Genomic DNA, 27,705 nt, shown 5'->3' on the forward strand with positions numbered 1-27,705 from the left:
CCAATTCTAGATGACATCTGATCTGGCATGAAAGTGGTACTGCTTACTATTGTGAGAATACTCTTGAAAGGAATAGATACCGTGATGCTATGGTCACGGTGTGGGGAGGCATTATGCTTAATGGATGCACCTAGCTACAAGTGCTAGAAAAAGGGACTGTGACTATTGAATGATATTGCAGCAAAGTTTTTCAATGTCATGCTTAATTATTCCACAGTGGTGGAGGCGAAAAATTCATTTTATTAATGATAATGCCACACCACATGATACATGAGCAGTGGAAATTTTTCTGGAGACTGAGGATATTTATCAAATCGAGTGGCCAGAATGCTTCCCAGATCTCAACCCCACAGAACTCATTTGGGATGAGTTCTGTGGGGGTTGATGCATTGTTGCTCGAAATAACCCTCCAGAAAACAAACAAGGTCTTATCCTTGCTCTGAAGGAGGAGTGGGTCAGTTTGCCTCAAGAACTCCTGAATCACATGGTACGAAGTTGTGGAAAATGCATCGCAGTTGGGGATGGACATATTCCATACTGAAATGTCTCTCTGAATAGTTTTCTATAAACACTGTACATTAATTCCTTAACCATGTCCTTAGGAAATTTGTAACTTTTGCCAAAAATGTACTGGAATTTAATTTGTATGAAATTTATAACATGTTTTTGTGTAATATAATTTATTAGTATGCTGGCAATTAATTTATGTCCACATTTGGCTGTAATCATGAAATTTTTTTCACATAAAAGTAAAAATATACTTCATTCTTAGTTTTTGGGCACTAGTGTAGATGAAATCCAACAGCTTTTGGAATCTATGCCAAACTGCATATGTGCTGTAATTTAGACTCAAGTTCAACATGATATTAAATAAAAGTTTCTAATTCAGTGGCTGTTATGTGTAGATTGGATGATTATAGTAGATGAAATTGATTAGCCTAAGGATCTTGGAGTTTTAGCAGAGGAAAGAAGGTGAAGTTCTGCAGTCATATAGCAAAGACTGCATATACAACTCGGAGGATCTTTACAAGTCCTTGACACACCTTTACCTAGTTATTTTGTGCAGATTCAATCACCTAGTTTCCTAGGTGATGTAGATACAATGGAGAAGATGGAAAGGAGTGTTACAGATATTATGACTGTGGAATAGAGATTATAAGAACAGATTGAGAATTTGTGAATTGCGGGCACTAGCAAGCAGAAGAAAGAAATGGTGATATGGTAGAAACCTACAAATTTCTATATAGATCATATAAAATGCTCAGTATATAGAATTTTTCATTTTATTCAGAGTGAAGAGAGAGAATGACATTGGATCCATGGAAGTTGAGAATAAATACAACTATGAAAAGGGTGAAAGCCAGTGGTGAGCTATAATGGGCTCGCAGGAGCCCTTTGTTAAATTTTTCTCAAATAAAAAAAAAAAAATTTTTTGAAACATATTAAGTGACAAACTCATACGGTAACCTAACAAAAATTAGTCTATTTGGCAGCGTATAGATTATTTGGAATTACTGTTTCAACTCCTCTAATAACGAATGCCCCCAAGTTTGAAAATAAAATAAGCGCATGTGCTATCTTTACCCTTCTCCCTTCTGGTAGCCAATCGTATAGTAAAACCAGTAGCCAATCAAATATTTTATAAAAGATTTCATTCTTATTATATTTTGATAGTTAAAAAATATTTTTCTTATGTAAGATAAATTAAACAGTTGATTGTGTGCAAATATTTCATGTTTAGATCATGAAATATTTGCTCTACAGCTAACATCTGAGGGTTTGGATCCTGTTGTGGCATGAATGGTTGTGCAGTTTTTAGGTGGTAGATAGATTGCATTACCAGGTGTGAAAGACCACTACTCCACTTATTGGAGGCCTGAAACAATTTGACAAAGTTCTGTGACTGGTCTTGAGAAGCTAGATAATCTAACCTAAACTGTAAAACCTACATGATATTCCATAAAAGTGTCCATTTATTATGCAAAGTCAGATGAGCTATAATAAATGCGAGAGGCACTTACAGATTTTAATTCCCACATGTAGTAATAACCATGTGGAAAATTTTAAGATGACGTAGATCTGGTTAGCTTCATATTTATAATTTCAAGTCTCCTGAACTAATTAAAATTTTACTGTACATACAAAGTGTAATTTCGATTGATTTGAAAGTTGGAAAGAAGTTTAGAAATACATACCAAACCAATCACGAAGGGATCTATTTATAGAACCTGCAAACCTTGCTGGACGAAGTACTTGTGACACAGAAGAATTTTTGATTCCTCTTGGACGAATATCAGGTAGTGGCTCAAAGATTACATTATCAGATGGCATAGATATTTGATTCTCTTGCACAGGTGGTGGGAAAAGGGTGAATTCTGACAATGAAGCTATCTGGGATTCATCTGAAGGCAATGTAAGGCCATTATGATGTCCATGATCAAGTATTATCTAACAAAGGAATTAAAGTAGATGAAAGAGAAATAAACATGTTTTCCTGAACTAACATATACATATTTTTTCAAGAACAATTTGCCTCTACATAAGAAATATATTTTAACATTTACTTTTAACACAGTAATCTGCAATCCTATGCAAATGAAGTGCAACATAGGATATATATATATATATATATATATATATATATATATATGTTAAAGATACCAAGCAATTTTATAAGCTAGGTTTTAATCCTTTTTTCCCAAGTAAGCAAACTTGACTTACTTGTCTGTTTTTTACTTGTCTGAGGCAACTCGTGGTAAAGGTGGAGTAAGTTCCGATCACTTTCCTTGGTATTTTCTCCTAATGCAAAGCACACCCCCCTTGCAGAGATGTATGATGCTATGCATTAAAGGCAAGGAGAATCATACATCTCCGGAAGGGAATGTGCTTTGCATTAGGGAAAAATACTAAGGAAAGTGATCGGAGCTTACTCCACCTTTACCACGAGTTGCCTCAGACTTGCACTACGTGCAGTCACAAACTTGACTTGGGAAAAAGGGATTAAAACCTAGCTTATAAAATTGCTTGGTATCTTTAACATAGTATACACAAGTTAAAAAACTTTCTACATATATTACATATATATATATATATAGTCATTCAATATTGAATAGTCATTAAAACTAATTTTTTATAATATTTCTACCAAGTAAAGATGAACAATAATATATATATACACACACACACACACACTGAAAATAATGTTGCTTTTTTATTATTTTAATCTGTGAATAGCAGTTAGCATTGATAATTAAGCTGCATATCTTTTACTTTTTTAAGATTGATGAACTTTTAGATTCTTTTATTATAAGACTGAATTATGCCAGTGAAAACAGCAGATTATGAGGAAATAACACTGAAGAGGAAACAGAGTAACAATGACAGTTTGAATGTATAAAATTTTCTACCCAGCTGATATTTACTGACAGATGAAACCTGTTTATAGCAACATGTGTATGTTGTGACTCCATGTTAACTCTCATAATATCTAGCTATGTGAGTAATAAAAACAGCATGACTTATCAATTCTCATTTTAAAATGATTTGGCTTTAATTATTTTTTCACTATGTAAGTGCATTAACAGCAATCTTAAAACATATGAAAACTGACACAATATTTCTCATTCATTTTTCAGATCCTTAATCAAGATATCACTAGTGCAGGGGAAACAGTGAAGAAATATTTATTAGCAGCAATCGCAACTTATATACCTCAAGTGAAAAACAAAACAACTTGGTGAAAGTGGATGACAAGCGACATCAAATGGGAACTGTAGGTGAAAGAGAGAGAGATAAGGAGATGGGGGGTAGAGAGCAGATGCATGAAGAATATAAGATTCAGGACAGAAGAGTGACTAGTATGGTAACAAAGGCAAAACTTGAATATGAGAAGAGAATGGGTCTAAGATCCAAGAAAACTCCTAAATTCTCATTATGTGGCTACTAGGAGGAGGAACGATTGTGGAAGAATGACACTTAGAAAAAGATGCAAGTAGGATGAGTGATGCAAAGGATACAGTGAAGTCGTTTAATGAATGCTTTATTGGGGGATTTCATCCTGGAGAGATAGGTTTTAATACTAGAGAAATGGATTTGAGGTTTAGAAGTGCAAAAGCGAAGTGTTTCAAAAATGAGTACTCTGGATATCAATAAACAATGGATGGGATTTTGCACGGGTTTTGAGAAAATGAGGTAAAAGAATTGACAGGACTGTTGACTTTGCTTTTCAATCAGAGTTTGGCCATGGAAAAGGTATCCCAAGTATCAGAAGAAGGGCAAGATAGTGCCATTGCATAAGGGTAGTAGAAGAATGGAAATGTCAAACTATAGACCATTTTGATTTTCATCACTAGTTGTTACGATTTTGGAGAAATTAGTGAGAAATTGTATACAGCATTGGGCAGATGAGGGTAATGTTATTATCTGTGAGAGTCAGCATGGATGTTTTAGTAATTTTAGCCTTTTATAATAAAGTAACAAGAGTGGTCAATGAGAAAAAGGCCTATATTGCCATTTCTTTCTTTTCTTTTTTTTGATTTTACAAAAGGCATATGATAAGTTACAGAAGTTACAGCACATGGGTTCAGATATCAAGTTAGTGAACTGCATGAGCTGTCTGATAAATATCAGAGCTGTGTATGAGGGAGCAGTATCAAAGGACCAGAAGGCTACTGACCCCTGTGGAACCAGAAGGACAGGGCTGCAGAATATGAATTGAATTGAATATTCCCCTGCAGGAGGATATTCAATTCTTCAGGTGATGTGAAGTTGGGAAGGGTTATTAGTAATAGTGCTGATGTTTTGGCTATACAAGAGGATTTGAATAAGCCAGAGAGACCCCCCCCCCCCCCCACCCCCCCCCCCCCCCACCCCCCCCCCCCCCCACCCCCCCCCCCCCCCACCCCCCCCCCCCCCCACCCCCCCCCCCCCCCACCCCCCCCCCCCCCCACCCCCCCCCCCCCCCACCCCCCCCCCCCCCCACCCCCCCCCCCCCCCACCCCCCCCCCCCCCCACCCCCCCCCCCCCCCACCCCCCCCCCCCCCCACCCCCCCCCCCCCCCACCCCCCCCCCCCCCCACCCCCCCCCCCCCCCACCCCCCCCCCCCCCCACCCCCCCCCCCCCCCACCCCCCCCCCCCCCCACCCCCCCCCCCCCCCACCCCCCCCCCCCCCCACCCCCCCCCCCCCCCACCCCCCCCCCCCCCCACCCCCCCCCCCCCCCACCCCCCCCCCCCCCCACCCCCCCCCCCCCCCACCCCCCCCCCCCCCCACCCCCCCCCCCCCCCACCCCCCCCCCCCCCCACCCCCCCCCCCCCCCACCCCCCCCCCCCCCCACCCAAATAATGGGAGTATGCTTCTTAATGTTTCTGAAGATTCGTGGAATCTCACTGTGCCATATCACAAATGGTTTCAGTTTACATCCAGCCAGCCACATTACCTTTAACAGAATCATAATACGGGCATTAAGAGCTTTGAAACTAGGTATAGATTTTAGCTTTTTGTGAATGAATGTCCACTCAGGCATTTTTTTCCGAAACAAGGATGTCTCATCCATATTGAATATTTGCTGTGGCAAATAATTTTCCTCGATCATAATTTTATCCAATTTTTCCACAAACTCCTTAGCAGCCTTCTCAGCACTTGCAGATTCCCATACATTTTCACATTATGCAGTGCAAAACGCCGCTTGAATCTCATGAACCAACCAGAAAAAGCATTAAATTTGTAGTCATAATTGGGTTCTGCTTTCTCCTTCAATATGTTGAAGAGACTTAGTGCCTTAGTGGTTATGGTCAAAGTGCTAAGGGGTATGCACTTTTGGTTCAGGTCCTCTATCCATGATGCAAGTAGCTTTTCCATATCACCGATAGGACCTAGTTGTTGCTTCGTCACTATCGTCGATTTAATGGAAGCAGATTCTTTCACATCCTCTACGATTTTATCCTTATTTTTCAAAATGGTAGTCACTGTAGAATGAGACCATCCGAAGTCTGTGTGATCACACTGATGGGCTTACCAACTTCATGTTGCTTTATAACTTGCAACTTCATTTCAAGATCAACTGCTCGCCTCTTTTTCTGGGATTCTTCACTAGGTTTTTTGATTGTGTGTGTAAGAGCCATGCTGAACAAAACATCGTGAAATATTTAACGATAAATACACAAATAACCCATTTCTCAAACACAAAATCAACAGAGGAACTGTTGAAGAAGCATGCCGACTGCCAAGGGAGGTTGCCGCTTAAAGTGCTGTTGCCACTGTGCATGCTTTACCTTACGCTCGCTTGCATCTTGTTCAAAAGTATAGCCGAAAATGTTATTTATTCTCTTATGGGATCACGGACGTAAGTCAAGGGATGACTGTACACATAAATGGGCACTGTGAGAACTCTATTCCAATCATCTGGAATTTGAGCTTCGGACTAGCCCTTCTGAATTATGCAGCGTAGCCACTATAAACCTTTTATGACTCCATATTTAAACGTTTCTGGTGGAACATCATCTGCACCAGCTGCCTTTCCACATTTCAGGTTTTTGAGGTCTTTTTCTATCTCACATTTTCAAATGTACTCTTGCTTGCATTCCTTTTTTAGTTCTGTCACTGCTTGTTTCCTTTAACATTCTTTCAAAAATAATTACTCCAGAGATCCAGGATAAATTCAGTTTCTATGTCATGTTTCCTTTTACAGTATTCTTTCCTCAATTTTTAAGCTTTTTTAGTAGCTGCCAGAACATTTTGCCATTTTCCTGATATTTATTTTCCATATTGTTAGCAAAGTCTTCTCATGACTTTTGATTAGTTACTTTTACACATAGCTTAGCTCTTACATTTTTCTGTGTATTATTTTAGGGTATCTGCTGACTTATTTGCTAAGAACTTTTGGTGTACTTTCTTCTTGTCCAGGATTGGTTCTTTTATTATCTTCTATCCACCATGGAGTTATTATTTTTCTATCATTGCAGACAACTTCACCACATGCACCCTACCTGAATCAATGCTTTCCTCAGGGTTTTCCAGTGAGACTAAGGTTTAGTTGTTTTTCAAACTGTTTCATTTTTTCTTCAATAACATTTGTATAGCTGAGTCCACAATTATTGCGATTATTAAGGGATAACTATCTGCGACAGCATATAATGGAAAATACTAGGGGTCAGAGAGTGCTTGACCTGGTAATTGCATCTGAGAATTTGGCTGTAACGAATATGACCACGTTGCCACCAATTGGTGAGAGTGATCATGGGGTCTTGACTTGGGAGGTGGCTAAAGGTGTGGAATTTACAATTAAGACAGGGTACATGTGGAATTGCCGTGCTGGCAAGTATGACAAGCTTAGGAGATTGCTTGGATCAGTGCCATGGCATGTACAACTGCAAGGGCTGGACGTCGATAGAGCATGGGAAGTGGTCAAGGAGCATTTACAGGAGGTAATGGCTGATTGTATACCTAGGGTCCGAATAGTAAAACAAGTAGGGGTTAAATGGATGAATAACACCATTAAGCTGGAGCTGCAAAAAAAGAAACAACTGTGGAGGGAATTTAAAGAAAGGGGTGACCTGCAGGCACACGAACAGTATAAAGTGCAGGCCAGAAAGGTAACGAGTGTGGTAAAAAAAGCAAAAGCGGATTATGAAAGGAAACTAGCTTTGCAAGCAAAAGAGAATCCAAAACAGTTCTTTCAATATGCTGCAAGCAAGAAAAAAACTGTACACGGCAAAATGATTTTAAGGAATGACGATGGTAAGGAGGTCACTAAATCAGTCGATATAGTGGAGTTACTGAGCGCGCACTTTGCAAAAGCATATCATCCAGGTGGTGACATTGAAAAAGTGAAGGAACCATTAGTTTATACGGGAATAGTGATGAATGAAGTGGAGGTGACTAGTTTATTACAGAACCTTAATGTGAACACATCTGTGGGCTTGGATGGTATACCGGCACGGGTCTTGCGTGAAGCGGCTAAAGAATTATCAATGCCCTTGACCATGTTGTTTAATCTGAGTCTCAGGTCTGGCTTAGTCCCGAAGGTGTGGAAAGAGGGGAAAATAGTTTCACTGCATAAAGGAGGATCCAAGACTACGGTTGCAAATTACCGACCGATCAGCATATCAGGAGTCGTTGTCAAGGTCTTAGAGAAAGTAGTCAAGGGAAAAATACATGAATGGATTAATGAAAACGAGATACTGTACAGGGGACAGCATTAATGAAAACGAGATACTGTACAGGGGACAGCATGGCTTTGTGAAGGGTAGATCATGCTTCAGTAACTTGCTCAAGTTTTATAACAAGGTAACGGCTGAACTGGATAAGGGAAATGGATTTACAGTGATACTGCTGGACCTGGCAAAGGCATTTGACAGGATACCACATGGAATACTAATCCGTAAACTACAACATATGGGAATGGATATAGGGTTGGTGAGATGGATAGGTGGTTGGTTGATGGAGAGATATCAAAGAGTAGTTTATTCAGGAGTAGAGTCCAAAAGACGGCCTGTGACTAGTGGTGTGCCGCAGGGTTCTGTTCTTGGACCACTGCTGTTTAATCTGTTCATTAACGATATAGGGAAGGATCTAAGTGGAACAATTCATTTGTTCGCTGATGATGCAAAGTTGGGTAGGGTAATAGTGAATGCAGAAGATGTCAAAGTCTTGCAGGATGACTTAGATAGATTGGAGTTCTGGGCTAAGGAGAATGGATGTCAATTTAATGTGACAAAATGTAAGGTTCTGCATTTTGGGGTGAAAAGATTAGCAGCAGTATACCACATTGGTGGAACTGTACTCCAAGAGATTGAGGAGGCCAGGGACTTGGGAGTGTTGGTGGATAAGGAGATAAAGTTTAGGGGGCACACTGCAAAAGTGGCTAAATCAGCTCATCAAATCACTTGGTTGTTGAAAAATACTTTGATGAGCAGAGACAAGCAAGTTACTGTTCCTCTGTACCGAGCCTTGATAAGACCTCATCTCGATTACTGTGCCCAGATTTGGTCACCTCGGTTCCTTCTTGATGGGGAGGAGGTGGAGAGGATCCAGAGGCGAGTGACTAAGATGATAACAGGTCTATGGAATGAACCATATGAGAACAGGTTGAAGATTTGTGGGTTGCAGAAACTAGTTGATAGGCGGAGGAGGGGAGATATGATTGAGACATTCAAATTGCTAAAGGGATTCTATAGGATTAATTCAGAGGATATTTTTGAGATCAGGACTGGTGGTGGGAGAACTAGGGGACACCTATGGAAGCTGGGCAAGAGTGTGGTTAGCAGGGGGTGTTAGAGCTGGGTTCTTTACTTTTAGAGTGGTAAATGAGTGGAATAAGCTGCCAGAGTCTGTTGTGGGTGCTATGATGGTGAACGAGTTCAAGACAAGGTATGATAGATACTGTGAGAATGTAATCGCATAGTTGTGTGGACATGATGTTTAGGGCCTCCCTCGATGAGTCTAAGGACTCCTGGAGTCGCCCGAAATAATAATAATAATCATTTATGCCATCTGTTCACTCCCCTGATTTTCCTCAAGACCCTCATATCTGCAGACTTCAGTCTTTCATCAACTGTTTTATTTCTAACCCAATTCTCAGATGAATAACTCTTGCTGCATTTTTAATAAAACATCTATAAAACAAATATTTTACTTATTCTACAGGTTTTCCATCAAGAATGTAGTCAGTTTTCTATGTTCTTGCCTGATTTCATAGCTTTGGTCTTTTTATTGTTAATTTCATGCCAAATTTGTTAGAGCTGTTTTTCAATTTAAAGAATTCTGAATACTTCCTGTGAATTTGTTTAGGGGGTATGATACCTGCATAAAGAAAAGAACTAAGTTTAATATTCCTAAATTCTGATATCAGGTTTACTGTCATTTTCTTCCATAACGAGATCCATAAAGATGACGATAAAGAGTGGAGAGAGTGCATCCTTGTCTCACAACTGATTCCACATCAAATCATCTTGTACTTTAAATTTTAACTGCTGATTAACGATGTAAATATGGACTATGGCTTGCTCAATATAATGTCCCTTTTACACATTATAAATGTAGCATTTTCAAACAGCATTTCTCTAGGCTGCTTGTCATAGGCCTTTACCAGATCTACACAACTTAAATAAAGATCCTTGATTTCCCATTATTTCGCATCTATGCTGTCTTAAATGAAAATCTGATCTTCAACCTTCATTTCCTTTTCCCCATTTTTCTCATTCTTTTCCCAAGTACGCTTGCATAAATCTTACCTGGAACAAACAGAGTAGGGAATTTCTCTGTAATTCTCACACTCAGATTTATTCCCTCTCTATAGATGGGTTCTATGATAGCTCTAAATCAATCATCTGCAATCAGGCCCGGCAGGTGGCGTGTGCGAAGTGTGCAATATACACAAGCGCCGCAGAAGAAAAAGCACCTAAAAGATGTCAAAAAATATGAGATAAGAGTTTAAACGAACAACGAATGGTACATCTTCTTCTTCTTCTTTGTCTATGATCTCTTATGCTTTTAAGTGTCAAGAATTTGCCAAAGAGATTTCCATACCGTTCTGTCCAAGGTTTGTTGTTTTGCTTCTTTCCAGTTAATTCCCTTCTTTTCCAATTTTTCTTTAATTTCCTTTTGCCAACCTTTCCTGGGTCTGCCTATGTTTCTTTTTCCTATTTTCTGGCTTTCGTATACAGTTTTTGCTATTCTTCCTTCTTCCATTCGATTAAGAAGTCCAAACCATCTCATTTGGGCTTGTGTTATAAATTGATTCAGAGGTGCAACTTGAAGACTGTCTCTTATGGTTTGATTTCTTATTCAGTCTAGTCTTGTTTTTTGTGCACTTTTCCGAGATATTTCATTTCAATTGTTTGTAGTTTATTTGTGTTTACTGTTGTTAAACACTAAGACTCCCAACTGCATGTGCCATTTTGGTATTCTGGGTGACTCCTTTCTCATCTAGGAGTGGGCCTTTCATTGCATAGAATAGCTTTGTTCCCCCTCTTGTTAATTTCTGTGTCTAGTCTACCATCTTCTTGTATATATTATCCCAAGTATTTAAAGGAGTGGACTTGTTCCAGTTGATGATTCTCTATTTTTATTATGTGTTTTTGTTGGTTTCTAGATATGATCATTGTTTTAGTTTTATTTATATTTATGATCATATTCCTTTTCTTTGTTTCTTCATACCGATATTGTACTGCAAGTCTTCAGCTGAATTTGCTTGGATCACTACATCATCTGCAAAAGCCATGTGCAAAATCTTGGTTTCTTTCAGTTTCCTGTATCCTAGGAAACTGAAAGAAAATTTAGTAATAATAGATCAAATTCTTTTGATCTATTATTACAGGTTCTTACATAATTTCTATTACTTTTGTAGAGGCTTTGTATGGCTGCTATTAAGTTATCTTGTATCTTGTTTTTCTTCAATGTTTGCCATATTAAATGTCTGGGAACTCGATCAAAGGCCTTTTCAAAATCTATAAAACATGAATGTAGTTCTTTTCCATATTCCAATGTTTTCTCTGATATTTGTCTAAGACTGAAGATAAGATCCTGCGTGCTTCTATTTTTTCGAAAGCCATATTGCATTTCATCCAGTGTATCCTCTATTTGATTCCTAAGCCTCGCTTCTAAAATAAGGGTATATAATTTTCCTGGAACGCTTAAAACGCTTAAAAGCGAAATTCCTCTATGGTTTTCACATTTTCTGTTGTCTCCTTTCTTAAATATAGGGATTATTATAGCTACTTCCCAGTCTTTGGGAATAATTTTCTTTTTCCATACAACATTGAATAGGTGTAAAAGAAATTTTATGGCTTTCATTCCAAATTTTTTACCGTTTCTGGTGTTATTTGGTCATGGCCTGCTGATTTGCTCAGTTTTATTTTATTTATTGCTGCTAATAGTTCATTTGTATAAATTTCTTCACTCTGATCTTCTATTTTGCTTGTGTGTCTTGCTCTTAGGGTTCTATTTTTTCCATGTCCTGCATCTTCCAATAATTCTTGAAAATACTGTTTCCATCTTTTCATGATGTCTTCGGAATTTGTGAGTAACTTTCCATCCTTATTTTTGATAAACTTTAAGGGGCATTCTTTCTCTGATCTCATTCTTCTTAAAACATTATAGAAGAGTTTTTGGTTTCCTTTAAAATTTTGTTCTAAAGTATGTCCGAAGTCTTCCCAGCATATTCTTTTCTCTTCTTTCACTAAGATTTTAACTTTATTTCTTTGGTTGTTGTATAGTTCTCTATCAACCTGCAGCTTTGATGTTATATATCTCTTCCATAATTGCTTTTTCTTTTTAATTTCTTCTTTTAGTTCTTCAGTCCACCAAGGTGTTTTATGTTTCTTCTGTTTATTATTTAATGATACACCACAAATTTCTTTGCTTGTTTCTAGAAGAAGTGTTTTAAACCTGTATCATAGGTTTCCACATCTTGGTGTTCATATATCTCTTTTCTACTTCTTTCATCTTCTCCTCTATTTTACTTTTATACTCAACGGCTGTTTCTTCTTTCTTTAGTTTGTAGTTCTTTATCTTAACATTTATTTCCTTGCCACTTTTTCTACATTTTTCAACCTCTATTTGGGCAGATTCCATCTTGTTCTTAACCAAGCTTTCCTTCCACAATCCTTCTCAACTGTTTCTCAAGTATACTTGCATAAATCTTACCAGGAAGGAACACTCAGCAGGGAAATACCTCTGTAATTCTCATAATGAGTTTTATTTTCCCTTTTTTTATATGGGTACTATGAGAACTCTACTCCAATCACCTGGAATGTCCCTCTGTTCAGGTCTTCTGAACTACAATGCAATCATTGCAAGACTTTTCTACCTCATACTTGAGCATTTCTGGTCAAATATCATCTATTTCTGCTGCCTTTCCACTGAAATGTGGAATTTCAGTGGAAAGGAAGGCTTCTGATGGCGTCAAGTATGGATATGTATTCCTGATTGCATGCCTATTGAGTGTTTTTTACTACTGTGCTGTCACTGCTTGTTTCATTTAGCAATTTTTCAAAGTAATTACTCCATACATCAAGGATATCTTTTTTTTCCAGTTTTCATGTCACCTTTATCATCTCGAATTCCTTTTCCAGCACTCTTTTCTCCATTTCTGGGCTTTTTTAACAGCCTCCAGAATATTTTGCCACCTTCCTGATATTTTCTATGTTCTTACCCATCTTCCCATGTATTTTGTTTAGCTTTCTTACATTTGTCTCCGTATATTCTAAGAGCACAAGCTGACTTATTTGCCTGGAACTTTCCACATGCTCCCTTCTTTTCCTTCACTGCTTCTTTAACTTCCTGTGTCCACCATGGAGTTCTGATTTCCCATGATTTTCACATCTATACTGTCTTAAATGAAAATCTGATTTTGACCTTTGTTCCCCTTTCACCATTTTTCTCATCCTTTTCTCAAGTATGCTTGCATAAATCTTACCTGGAACAAACTAAGTAGGAAATTTCTCTGTAATTCTCACGCTCATATTTATTTCCCTTTTACAGATTCTATAATAGCTATACACCAATCATCTGCAATTGAATCCTCCATCCAGGCCTTCAAAATTATCCAGTGTAGTCACTATAAAACTTTTATAACTCAATATTTGAATATTTCTGCTGAACATCATCTACTACAGCTGTCTTTTTAATGACATTTTTTATACACTTCCTAACAACAATTTCTTCCAAATTATACTTATCTTTTAGGACTTCAAATATTGCCAGATCTTATATTTTAGACTTTTAAGGCACTTCAAACTGCATCAATCCACCTATATTTTGGTCTCACCCTGAGTTTTTATCCTGCTATCATATACCTGTTTTGCAAACCTGACCTCTCGCATTCTGCTTAAGTGATTATACACCTGAGATTAGCTCTGCTCATGACCATGAACTACTAATAAAGCTATTTTTAAACAAACTCCTATTTATGTATTAACAAGAATTTAACAACTGCAGAAGTTTAAAAAACAGTTTCACTACAAAATCATAATTTCTTTCAAGTTGACATTTCATCCCTATAGCTACATCCAATATCAAAGCTAAGAACTGATTTAAGGAAATAAAGATTACTTCCAAGTAATATTAATATTTTAATAATCCAAAAACTATTACCTTATTATCATTTTTGTCACAACAAGTACATCCATAGATTGCAATAATTAAACTGATCAAAACAGCTACTGCAATTAAAGGTGGTATGACTAATTCCTTATCAAGTGGTGTACTTCCAGTCTCAAAATTCTCTATAAAATAAATAAATAAATAAATAAACAAATGAACAACAAACAAAATAGCAAATTTACTGTGCTAAGAGAGAAGCTGGCTCAACTACTCTCTTGGCAACACAATGTATCATGATTTACCCAGATCTTCTGTCTTTCCTTATTTTTTTGCTTATGAGTTGCTTTCTTTTTCTCCCCCCCCCCACCAGGACAAAAAAACTTGTATTTATTTTCAACTCCCTCTCATCTAACAGACATGATAGACCTACAAACCTCTGAAAAGATCCCGCAGAATATCAGTAGTTGAAATTTTTAATTTTATGGAGTTTTTTTAATATATATATCTGATGCACCCATGAAAGGCCACAAGACCATTAGCCATGTGTGGGAAAAAGGAAGAAAAGAAAGGAGGAATCTGTTCACATTTTGCTTGAACAGCTGAGAGTTGTAATCTTTGAGGAAGACAGAGTGGGGAAAACTGTTCTAAAGGACAGAAGTAGATGGAATAAAATAGGAGGCAGTGAAGTTTGGTTAGCCACTGCTAACCAAAGTCTCAACTAGTTAGCAGTGGCTATTATTTTAATGATTTTAGAGAAGAGTGGGAGAATAATAGTGGCCAATTCAGCAGAGCACTGTCCATGAAGGTATCTGTAGAAGAGATACAAGACAGAAACTGAACATCTATGTGTGAGAGAGAGAGAGATCATTAATTAATTAAATGGATTGCCCTCTGTTTTGGTGCACCACCCCAAATATGGGAGCAAAGCAATATTCCATGGCTGGGTGAATTTGGGCTTTGTATAGAGTTAGCCGCTATGAAGGTGTGAAGTGCTATCCTATGTGAAAAAGTACACCAAGTTTTTTGGCAGCTGCAAAAGCTATAGTTGAAATGTGGCTGTGCCAGGAAAGATTGGAGGTGCAGGTCAGTGTCCAAGAAAAGAAAAAATCTTGTTGTGTTTGGATATCTCAGTGTTACTGAAGATACAGTGTTATCTCAGTGTTACTGAAGGTGAGAGGAGGGATGTGATCTCTTTCTTGCAAGAGATCAGACAGAACTGTGTTTTTGGTGGCATTGCAGTTTACAAGGTTGTCCTTGCTTCACTGGGATATAGCTAGAAGATCTGAGTTCAGAGCAATGGTCATGGTAGATCTTGAGGATTCTAATATTTGAGCACTACAAGATTTGTTAAATGAAAAGAAGGAATGGAGTGTAAGCTGTGAATAAGATTGGAAGTCTGTGAGAACAGGTCATTTATATACAAGAGGAAGAGAGTGGATGAAAGAATAGAACCCTGGGTACTCCTGCATTGATGGGAAAATCTGAGGAGAGTAAGCCATCAACCATGATACGTGGTGAGCGACCAGTGAAAAAGTTGGCGATCCAGTTGCAGAGTGGGAAAGACAGACCATAGGATGGCAGTTTAGGGAGTAGGCACCTGTGCCAAACCCAATCAAATGCCTTTGAAATGTCAGGGGCAACCACGTGGGTTTCTCTAAATTTCTTCATGATGGCCCGAGTCCAGAGGTGGGTGGTGAAAGCCAGAAGATCAGCTGTAGATCACGAGTGGCGGAATCCATACTGCTAGCTGGTATGTCTTTAGGTGGTTCAAGAGTTGGTCGTTGATGACTTTCTCCATAATTTTAGAGAGAACAGAAGTGAGAGCAATTGGATGGTAATTCATTGGTTGGCTTCCACCTTTCTTTGGGATGGGCTGGATGTGGACCTGTTTCCATGTTGAAGGATAGATGCCAGTTGAATAGGATAGACTGAAGAATTAATAGAGGATAGGCGTTAGTTCTGGAGCATTTTTTTTTTAAACACAATAAGTGTTACCATCAGGACCAGACATCTTGTTTGTGTTATTAGGCATTTAGGCAGGAGACGAGTTTGTGGATTTGGCCCTTTCAAAGTTTGATTTGGACTTGGTGATGATTCTTTTGCAACTGTTGAGAGCTGCAGTATAGGCAGAGAGGCAGCTGAAGCTTTGGTCTTGAGCAATTGTGATAAGCAGAGATTTTTTCTTTTACAACATTGCCACACTTTTTTGGTAATGGCTGAGAATTTGGGGTAGAATAAGGGATGAAAGCTTTCACCTGTGAGGATTTCTGTTATTTAGTTTGAACAGGTGTTTGGATCAGAAGAACTGAAGCTACTGCTTCAGTTCTTCTGATCCAAACTATGGAATAGAAATCACAAAGGTCTCTTCAGTAGTGCCAAAGGACACGAAACTGTGGATGAGGGTTGTTCTGTGGCAAAAGAGACTTGTATGAGGTTGTGGTCCAAGTTACCAAGAAGAGAACCAACCAGAGTATACCTGGAAAGGGAGCTTGTTAGAAAGAGGTCAAATATGTTGGCAAATTGAAGGGGGTTGTCAGGTATTCTGGTAAGAAGACTGATGATCTGAGATAGGTCCCTGCTGATGGCAAATACCTGAGCATCCCAGCCTGCTTGATCAGTGAAATTGGAAAAGGGAAGCCAATATGAATTGTGGATAATGAAGTCTCCATGAAGGGCAACCTCACTATTGGGATATTTCGACTGCAGAAAGTTGAGTTTTAGAGAGAGATAGTTGAAGAGGTCAGAGTGGTTGATGGCATTTGGAGAGCGATAGAAGGAGCATATGAAAAGCGCAGGTTGATTTAGTAAAAAATTTTGAGCCGGAGCAGATCAAACAGTGGGGATTCGAGGATTTGCAGTCTCTGACATGGTATGTCAGTTCTGACAAATACACAAGTGCCACCCTTATGGCAGAAAGAACTGTGCAATGTGTAGTTTAGGCAGTTGTGTTGCCAGTTAGGGTTCTGATAGGAATAGTACTTCTGGTTTAGATGAGTGTAGGTGGTGGTACACATAGTTTATATTGCTGTTTAGGCCACCAATCTTGGTAAAGTGGGTGTGGAAACTTTTTTTTTTGGTAAGAATTAGTCTTGGTGGGTTGTTTGGTTGGATTTCTGTTCTTTTTTTTTTTTATGATTTTTAAGGATGGATTTTTTTTTTTAACTATTTTTTGTGGGAGAATTTGAGATCACCATAAAATCTCATTTCTTTGGGTTATTATGGTTCAGTGTATTTGGTGAAGAAGAGATAAAGAGGAAGTAGGGCACAAGGGGAAAGGCAACAGACTTACAAACACCACCCACACTGAGGTAAAGTGGCATTCTGTTCATACATGGGCTTGACAGTTCAATCCCCTGCAGAGACAGTATTTGGTCTCCCTCCAGTGACAAACTAGCAAAATAGGTGGTTGCAAGATTTGATGATTGCTGATTGGGAAACCTCCAGATTTGTTACTAACTGGTTTGGTCCCATGTACTAACCAGTGGTCAACCTGCAGAACAGTATTACTGCTGTACCCTTGAATGAGGAAGGGTCTGGGCCCCCTACAGTGAGATTGGTACATGATTGATGATATCATTCTCATTGCATGTGGGGAAGAGTGGGGGACAGAAACCAGAACCCTTGCTCTAGTGACCAAAAATGGCTGCAGCCAGTTCAGGTCTCCAATAAGCAAGGTGTGGTGTTTCACCAGGTCATGAAAGACGTCTAGTTGGGTAAGGGTAGGAAATGGACATGAAAGAATCTATGGAAGTGAAGAATGAATGCAGTCAAGAAAGAGGAGGCAAGAGCTACATTTTTCTCTCATAGAGCATATTGAGGATTGTCTTTGGAGGTGGTGAATGCAGATAGTGTGATTAATTCAAGAGAAGGTATGACAAGTGGTGTGACAATATATGGTTTCCCTCAGTAAGTTCCTGACTCCCTAGTGGTCTCTTGTAATAATATTAGATGATAATTTTTTTGGAAAGAAAAGTGCTGCTGATATACTAAAATAAAGTGAAATGTACAATTCTAAATAGTCGACTCTTACTATAGAAAGGTGGATTATACTGAACTTGCTCAGAATAACAAATGACCGAAATATCCTTGACAACGTAAAACAGCATTAATGACGTGCTCCAAGGACTATACAGAAAAAATTGTAAGAAAGTGAAGTAAGAAAAGTAGAAAAAATAAGTTGTTGGAAGACTCTGGTATGAATATATCACCTAGAAAGACTGTTGCTACAAGCCGCAGCAATGAATGACATGAGCAAGAGGAGAGTAAAGTAAAGAGGTGAATCAAAAGAATCAGGAGAATAAAACTGGTGAGATTGAAGTGTTGTAGTTGTAGGGGTGTAGCTGGAGTCTGAGAAGGTAATAGAACAGTGGCGACTGGGAATGGTTAGGTTGGAGAAAAGGGGAAATCACAGCCAATAAGTGGCATGGATAGGACTGGTTATAGACCTAAAAGTGAAACGCCAGAAAAATCAAAAATAAGGGAGATTAAATGGTTTTCTTAATTTACTTGCCCAAAAACTGTTGGAAATAAGTGAAACATGGTTGGATAAGGACGATATCCTGACAGATATAAAAAGAGAAGGATAGGTCTATCATATCTGTCTTCTGCTTGTTATGCAATAGGTAAAGTCTCAATCTCTCCTCATAATCTAAATTCCACAGGTCCTGATATTATTTTTAACACTCCTTTGCACCTTCACACTGTATCTACATAACCTGGGAAACAAGAGACAAGGTGGATCATATTAAGGACTTATAGAAGCAAAATGACTTCCTTATTCTTACATATCAATGTTCATTTTTAGTGTTAAAAGTATCCTCTTAGATCTATTTGCAATCTTTGCTATATGACTGCTGAACCACCTTCCTTCATTGGTCTCGTTCCTTCAGTTTACTAAGATGAAGCCAATCAGTTTCATCTAGCATAACCATCCAATTTAATACACCACTAGATAAATCCTCACTTCAAAAGTGCATAATTTTACATTTAATAACACTGAATTGATTGTCATTTTCACATATCTACAATTCCAACTTATTCAAACCATTCTGCAAGTACTGCAAGTCAGTTGCATTTCTGATAACCTTGCTATCTTGGCATCATCAGAAAATATCTCTGTACTTTTTGATACCTGTCAGTCAGCCATCCTTTTGTCAACGATAATGGCTTATAATCCAATCCCCTATCTTCAAACTCATGTAAGAGTTATACATAGTGTATCCTGTTCAAAGCTTTAGCAAAGTCCAAAAGAGTCATTGTGTATCCATTTCTTTTTTCTATCCTTTTTTTAACTCAACTGTGATATTATTATAAAATGCAAGCAAGTTACTCAAACATGTTCTTCTCTTAGTAAACCAAGCCGTTTATTGCAAAGCATATATTCTCTGTCAACCCATTTCTCTAAGTGAGCCCTTACCAATTTTTCCAAAATCTTCACTACCACTCCAAAGATAATGATAGGTCAACAGACATGTCTTTTTGCACTACCCTTGTGTGCAATGGACTTCATCATCATTAATGCCTACGGGTCCAATATCTGTTGGTATCTGATACATTTCAGCATTCTCTGCCATTTCTCTCTGTCCATTGCCAGGTGACTCAAATCCTGCAAAATCTTTCCACACTATCCACTCTTGCCTTGGACATCCCCCTTCTGTTTATAGAGTCCACTGTACCAAGCATCAAGGTTTTTTCTATTGTTATTAATTCTACAGATATCTCCAAAAGAGCTTTTAGTTTCTTGAGGTATTTTCTGAATTAGATTCTTTTTGTGGTTAACTTTGCTATATAGGTCTTCATTTGTTATCATTTGCACCCATCCTGCTAGAGGATAAAATGCACAAGGTATGTTTTCCAGGCGGTAAAATGAGTAGAGTGATTGAGGCATTGGATATGAGGCGGGAGCGAGCAAAAGAGTTAATTGTATTAATTGGTACAAATGATTTGAGAACAAAGAGCATGTCAAAATGAATGTCAGGAGACTGCTTGGAAAGATAAAAGAGAATAGTGTGACAGGAAGGGTAGTCAGTGTGTTGCCTAGGTATGATTGTGGTGAAATGAGGCAGAGAGCAAGGATTATGAATGATATTCTGGCTGAAATGTGTGAGGAGATGGGAGTACAGTTTGTTAATGTGTGGAATGAGTTTGAGGGACGAAGAGTGAGCTGTATGGGAGCGATGGACTGCATTTGAGTGGTTATGGTGTGAGTTGCTTGGAGAGACTGCTGCTGGAAGGTAGAGAAGTGAATAGAGAAAATGAATCAGATCGAGAGGGGAATGATGTGGAAGAGCAGGAGAGTAAAACAGGAGAGATTGAAGAAGTGGAAATGAATGTGGAAGTGAGTGGTATGAGTATAGAAAATGAGAGAATGGGTGTGCAAGAAGAGCAGGGAAATGGGGAGGCTCAGGGTGGACAGGGGTACACAGCGTGAGAAAGGTGGATGCTCCAAGAGGAGGTGAGAGCATGTGTAGGCAGGAAAGAAATGGGATGACCAGGGATCAAGAGTAAACAGATGGAATTGCAAAGGGTTCTAGAATGAAGAGGCAGAAAGGGAAATGGCCCCAGTCTAGCGTGGAGAGATCGCATCGAGTGAGTAGTATCAGTGGAAGTAGCTGTAGATCCAGAAATGAGCTGTTGTGTTTGTATAGCAATGCTAGAAGTATAAGAAACAAGGCAGATGAAATGGTTGCACTAATTGCATCTGTGCACCCAAAGATTGTCGGAATAAGTGAGACATGGTTAGATGAGGACGACATCCTGACAGGAATAGAGATGGAAAGGTATGATGTGTTTCGTGAGGATAGAAGGGGTAAAAAGGGAGGGGGAGTGTTATTGATGATAGAGAAAGAGTTATGTTCATACAAGGTAGAGATGCGAGAGGGAAATAGGGCCAGTGGTTTTGAGGCAGTATGGTGTGAGATAGAGGTGAATAGAATCAAATACTTGGTGGGATGTTGTTATAGACCTGGTAATGTGGATGGTGGTGATAGTGAAATGTATAGTCAAATAAGCCAAGCAAATAAGAAAAGGGTGATCATTATGGGTGATTTTAATTATGGCAATATAGAATGGAATGAAGAGATAGCAACTGGAAGTAAAGAAAATGAGTTTCTTGAGTTTTTGAGGGATAAATACCTCAGACAGTATGTAACAGAGGGCACACGAGGATTAAGGGTCTTGGATTTGGTCATCTCATCGGAGGATGTAATTATCAATGAGATATCAAATCATCCACCAATTGGTGAAAGTGACTATGAGGTGATTACCTGGGTGGTTGCCAGCAGTGCAAAGACCCCTGTGAAAAAATTGTATATGTGGAACTACAAGGGGGGGGGGGGGGATTATGAAGAGCTCAGGAGACAGCTTGCAGGTGTAGCATGGAATGAGGAGTTAGCTGGAAAAGAGATCAATGCAGCTTGGGGGATTTTCAAGAACTATTTAGTAGATGCAACGTCTAAATGTATACCACGGGTGAGAAGGTTAAATAAGGTAGGTGTGAGATGTATGAATAAAGAGATTAAGCATGCGATACAGAGAAAAAAGGGCATTGTGGAGGCAGCATAAGAGAAGTGGAAGTAACTAATTTCATGAGGTCTACAAAGACCAGGTAAGGAGGGTGACTTGGTTGGTGAGAGTAGCTAAAGAGAGGTATGAACAGCAGTTAGCTAATGAAGCCAAAAAGAATCCTAGGGAATTCTTTCGATATGTAGCCAGCAAAAGAAAGAATGATTATGGAAGGATGACATTGATTGGAGGAAATGGTATAAAGACAGCTGATGCAGAATGTGTGGTGGAGATACTTACTGAGCAGTTCATAAAGATCTTTCAATCTTGTGAATGTGACTTCATGGAGAGATTGAGAGCAGTTGATGATGGGGAGGAGAGACTGACTGTAAGTGAGCAAGAGGTGTTTGGGGAGTTGAGTATACTAGATATAAATAAGGCTGTGGGACTTGATAATATATCACCGTGTATTCTGAAGGAATGTGCCAGAGAGTTGACACCTGCCTTGACATATTTTTTTAATACGAGTCTTGCACTTGGTCAAGTTCCTAAAGAGGGGAAGGAGGGCAAGATTGTGCCACTTCATAAAGGAGGTGATCGAACTCAAGCATCAAACTATAGGCCTATCTCTGTGTCAGGTGTTGTGGTTAAGTTGTTGGAGAAGCTTGTGAGAACTAGGATCCAGAGTTGGGTTGACAACAATGGTATAATCTTTGATGTACAGCATGGATTTGCTAAAGGGAGGTCATGTTTTAGTAATCTACTTACTTATTACAATAAAGTGACTGCTTCCTTGGACAGAGGAGAAGGATACACAGTAATATACTTGGATTTTGCAAAAGCTTTTGATAGAGTACCTCATGATAAGTTGACAGTCAAACTAGAGCAGATGGGGTTGGATATTAGATTAGTGCATTGGATTGGAGACTGGCTATCTGATAGGTATCAACAAGTTGTGTATGGGGGTGCGATATCCAGGAAAAGGAAAGTACTAGTGGAGTGCCTCAGGGGTCTGTTTTAGGGCCATTACTATTTAACTTGTATATTAATGATATTGGCGAGGGTTTGGATGGAGATATTCAGTTGTTTGCAGATGATGCAAAGTTGGGACGAACCATAAAGAGTAGTGAAGATGTTGTGGCCTTGCAAGAGGACCTGAATAGATTGAGCAAGCAGATGGGGATGTGAGTTCAATGTTGCAAAATGTAAGGTTTTAAAATTTGGAAAACAAAGATGGGATGCAGAATTTATGCTTGGTGAGAGTATATTGTTGGAAGTGGAGGAAATAAGAGATCTGGGGGTGATAGTGGATAAGGATCTAAAATTTGGGGGACACATCGCCAAAATTGTGAAGACATCACAGACTTCTAGGAATGATGCGGAGGACACTGACGTGCAGAAGTAGGGAGCTTCTTGTTCCATTGTATAAGGCTTTGATTAGGCCACACCTGGACTATTGTGCCCAGATTTGGTCACCGGGTTTTCAGAAGGATGAAGAGATATTGGAAAGGGTCCAAAGGCGACTGACTAAGGTAGTTTCTGACCTCTGGAATGTTGAGTATGAGGAAAGATTGAGAAGATGTAATTTGCAGAGTCTGGTGGACAGGAGGAAGAGGGGAGATATGATAGAGACCTACAAATTGGTAAGGGGTTGTTATAAGATCAATGGTGGAGAAGTTCTACAGAGAATAGTGGGAGATCAGGGGAGAACCAGAGGTCATCCCTGGAAACTGTATAAAGAGGGTGTGAGTAGGGGAGTGAGAGGCAGGTTTTTTTCGTGCAGAGTTGTGGATGATTGGAATACCTTGCCTGAGAGTGTGGTGTCTGCAAGGAGTTTGAGTGTGTTTAAGACACGGTATGATGAGATGTGTGTGTGTGATAAAAGGACCTCCCAGATGAGTCTTTGACTCCAGAGGTCTTGTTTAATAATAATAATAATAATTCATAGAATCTTTCTATAACATGTTCATTCAAAAGCCAATATATGTCACAGAGTCTTTGACCATTACGCATGTCTTACAACCATAGATAGCAATTGAAAATATGCATGTTTCCAGAAGTCTAAGCTTTATGGGAAGGCTCAGTGATTTACGTTTTCCATATCTTATCCATTTAGCTATAGGTTTACTTTTGCTATCCAAGATGTTATCTCTTTTTTACAGTAAATCATATGTCTGCTCCCAAGGTATGTGAAGTTCCAAACCTCTTTCAGATCTTGTCTGTTGACCTTTATTTGCATTTTTCATCCTCTTCTCTCAAAATAGTTTTGTTTTATCCACGATCATTTAAAAACCTTTATCTATTTCCTGCAGTATTTCTCTTTCTAGTTCCTCTTCAATAATGACTATGTCATCTACAAATCATAAATCATTTTTGTACCTTGAATTGAAATTCCCCTTTTATCATCCTTTATAACATCCATTGTTTGGGGATATTAGATCTCATTTGCACCCATCCAATTCATAGAATCTTTCTATAACATGTTCATTCAAAAGCCTCTTACTGTTTGAAACCATCTTTCTATTCCTCCACAATTTTTCACAGCAGCCTCTCAATGTTCTGCAACAGACATATCAGGTTCCTGTCCACTGTCCATAAGATTTGAGTGCAGCGCCCATGCCACTTTTTGATCTATACTGTTAAATACTTTCTGAAAGTCAACAAAATAGGAAAAAACATTTTTATTTTTTTGTAGAGTTTTCTCCACAATTAATTTTAATATTAATATTTTTTGCCCAGTACTTCTGTTTCTTCTAAATTCTGTTTGTTCATCTTCTAGATTTTACAATGGAATTACCATACATTATTCCCACTCCTGCTGAATCTTCTCTGTGCCAAGGCTCAAATTATGCAGCCAGGTCAACAGCATAGCAGTTCAGCTGAACATTCAGCATCCATGCTGATATCCCATTAGCCAATGGGATATTGAGTGAATTCCTATTAATTTTAAGGAAGGAATAGCTCTACTACTACTACCCCCCCCCCGATAGCACTGAGCTCAATGTTGTATACACTAGATTGATAGCTTTTATTTCACTCCTCATATCATACAAACTCAGGAGATTTATTCTTTCACAATTATTCTTTCTTTTACTCATAACATAATTCTTCTTGGTTGTCTTTAGCATGCTGAGTCAGTTTCTTTTTACATGTAGACTTTGCTTTCCATACAATAATTGTATCCCTTCTGGCTCACTGCTTATAATTTTCATAACCAACATCATCCTTATAAAAGGCATTCCTTCAACATCTCCTGCTTAATACAACTACACATCCATTTCACTCCTACCCTATTTATTCTTTGAATTCTAGGTATACATTCTAATATTGCATCATTTGAGTATATTTTAAATGCTTCCCATGCACTGCTGAATATCCTTCCCATTCAGCAACTGATACCATAGGAAAGAAACTAACACATTCCTCAGTTGGTCATAATTTCCTCCTTTATAGTTCAAGCATGTAACCTTTTCTGAATGGAACATCCATAAACTTATCCACTGCCTGTCTATAATAAGTCACCAACTGGAGACAAAACTGTCATGTCTTTAACTGAAACTACCTCTTATGCTATCATCAGATCCAACACTCTTTGACCTTTAGTTCCTTCTGTCACATGTTACTTGAGGATGCTATCTCACAAGAGCTCATGAGAAAGAGGGGTGATATGATAGAGATGTATAAACTTCTGATTTGGTGTTATAGGATATTGTGTGATGAAAATTTTCATTATATGGAAGGTTGTCAGAGAACATTGAGGCATCCATGGAAGTTAATTTGTTCACAGTTAAGAAAGAAGGGGTAAGAGCTGGATTTTTCTCTCGCAGAGCAGTGAGTGAGTGGAACAGGGCAAGATGCAAGTGGGATTTATATAGTTGCTAAGAGATAATTAGATGAAATAACATGTTATGGAGGAAACAAGGGATTTGAGAGTGTTGGATCTGATAACAGCATCAGAAGATATATCCATAACCAAGGTAAACAATGCATCCAATTGGGGAGAGTGACCATGCAGTTCTGGAAAGTTGCCAAATGTGGATTTCTGCCAAGAAAGGGTTTATATTTAACTATAAGGCTGGTGATTACTAGAGACTCAGGAGTCATCTTGGAACAGTGCCATGACTTGAGAAGCTACAAGGAAAGAATGTCAAGTAGTGAATGGCAAGTGGTCAGAGATTGCTTGAGAGTAGCAGTATCAGAACACATACCCAAGGTCAGGAGGATAAACGAAGTTGAAATTAAGTGGATGAGTAGGGATATAAAGCAAGAGATGCAAAAAGAGAAAACATTGTAGAAGGAATATAGAGAAAAAAGTGATCAGCATACTCACAAGTAATCAAAAGTGCAAGCAAGAAGGGCGACTAGTATGGTAAGAAAGGTGAAATAATCACACCATGGGAGAGAAGTAGCTAAACAGGCCAAAGTAATTCAAGATTTTTTTGTTATGTAGCAAGTAAGAGGAAATATGACTATGATAGGATGACTTTAAACAATGTTCATGGCTTTGCAAAGGGTAGGTCCTGTCTTAGTAACTTATTCACATTTTATAATAAAGTGACAACAGAATTGGATAAAGGTAATGGCTACACCATAATACTACTCCACCTTGCCTAGGCATTTGACAGAATACCACATGGAAAACTATTACAAAAGCTAGAGCAAATTGGAATGGATATGAAGCTGGTGGTATATATTGGAGTGGGGAGCTATCAGCTCCCCACCCCAATATGATAGACAGATCCCAGAGAGTAGTATATGGCAGAGTGGAATCTAGAAGAATAATGGTGAGTAGTGGAGTACCTCAGGGTTTGGTACTAGGGCCAGTACTCTTTCATTTGTATATCAATGACATAGAGAAAGATTTAAGAGGGGATATTCAGTTGTTTGCTAATTATAAAACTGGGAAGAGCAATAGTTGATAAAGGTGATTTAGATATCCTGCAGCACGATTTAAATAAATTGAAATTGTGGGCAAAGGATAATGACTGTCAATTTAAGGTTGCAAAACATAAGGTGATGCACTTCAGGTTGAAAAGGTGGCATATGGTGTATCATATTGATGGTATTGGATTGGAGGAAATTGATGAAGCTAGGGACTTGGGGATAATGGCTGACAAAGCATCAAAGTTTAGAGATATATTGCAAAAGTTGGTTAACAGTTCAAATGATGACTTGGATGCTGAAAAACACGCTAACACGTAAAGAGAGGAAAGTTATTATCCCTCTTTATAAGGCTATGATTCGGGCACATCTGGACTACTGCACATAGACTTAGTCATCTGAGAGAGGATTCAGAGATGGGTGACCAAGATAGTGACAGGTCTGTGGAATAGTTCCTACAAGGATAGGGTGATGGTTTGTGGGTTACTTTTAAGATATTAAAGGGGTTTTATAAAATATATGCAAGTGAAATTTTTCAATATATGACAAATAGAGAACTAGGGGCCATCTGTGGAAGCTGTGTAAGAATGTGGTTAGTAGGGGTATGAAGACCAGATTTTTTGCATGGAGAGTGGTGAATGAGTGGAATAGATTGCCAGAATTATTTCTGGGTTCCTTGATGATGAATGGATTCAAGGAGAGGTATGATTTGATTTGTGTGTAATGCTTAATTTGGGTCTCCCATGATGAGTCTCCAGACTCAATCGAGATGCCGTAAAATGATAATAATATCTAGATAACATACTTATAATTTTCACTCCTCTCTTCTTCTTCAAGCAATCCCTTCACATCTACTTGGATACTATCACTAGTCAAATTGTTGATTCCCATCAGAAAGTGCTTTTCAATTACATTTGTTAAATTTTTTATTTTAGTACCTAGTAAACATAACTAGATCAATTACATTTTATATTTGAATCTTCATACCATATATGCTTTTTTTTTTACTTACTTGATATTTGTTATGCAATAACCTACCTGATTCAGTGCTTTGTTGCTTACCTTTCATTTCTGTCAGATGCTTCTCTAATCCCATTTCAATTTCTTCCCAATCTCTTGTTGTCCGTCTAATAAGTTGTTCTAGGATAGATATTTCCAAAGTTAATATATCCTTGTTAGTTTCTAAAATGGCATGATTCTGTAAAGTGAGACAAGTTTTGTTTGTTTGTTTACAATTTCCATATTGCTATACATTTAGACTTAGAAATCTATAAGTATGG

General features: G+C 38.5%; 1 protein-coding gene across 3 annotated transcripts in view; it reads right to left on the reverse strand.

Annotated features, from left to right (window-relative positions):
- LOC150107872 (serine/threonine-protein kinase LMTK1-like) overlaps positions 1-27,705 on the reverse strand; it is a 304,207-nt gene that overhangs the window by 210,149 nt on the left and 66,353 nt on the right. For all 3 annotated transcript variants that reach the window (XM_090390529.1, XM_090390528.1, XM_090390527.1), the window contains exons 3-4: positions 14,093-14,223; positions 2,196-2,448 (exon numbers count right to left, since the gene is read on the reverse strand). In XM_090390529.1, the coding sequence (XP_090246655.1) occupies positions 2,196-2,448; positions 14,093-14,223 (384 nt within the window). The remainder of the gene's footprint in view (positions 1-2,195; positions 2,449-14,092; positions 14,224-27,705) is intronic.

This window comes from Typopeltis vanoorti, chromosome 3 (genome assembly GCF_054136105.1).
Source record: "Typopeltis vanoorti isolate ZY-2024b chromosome 3, IOZ_Tvanoo_1.0, whole genome shotgun sequence".
Taxonomy (NCBI): domain Eukaryota; kingdom Metazoa; phylum Arthropoda; class Arachnida; order Uropygi; family Thelyphonidae; genus Typopeltis; species Typopeltis vanoorti.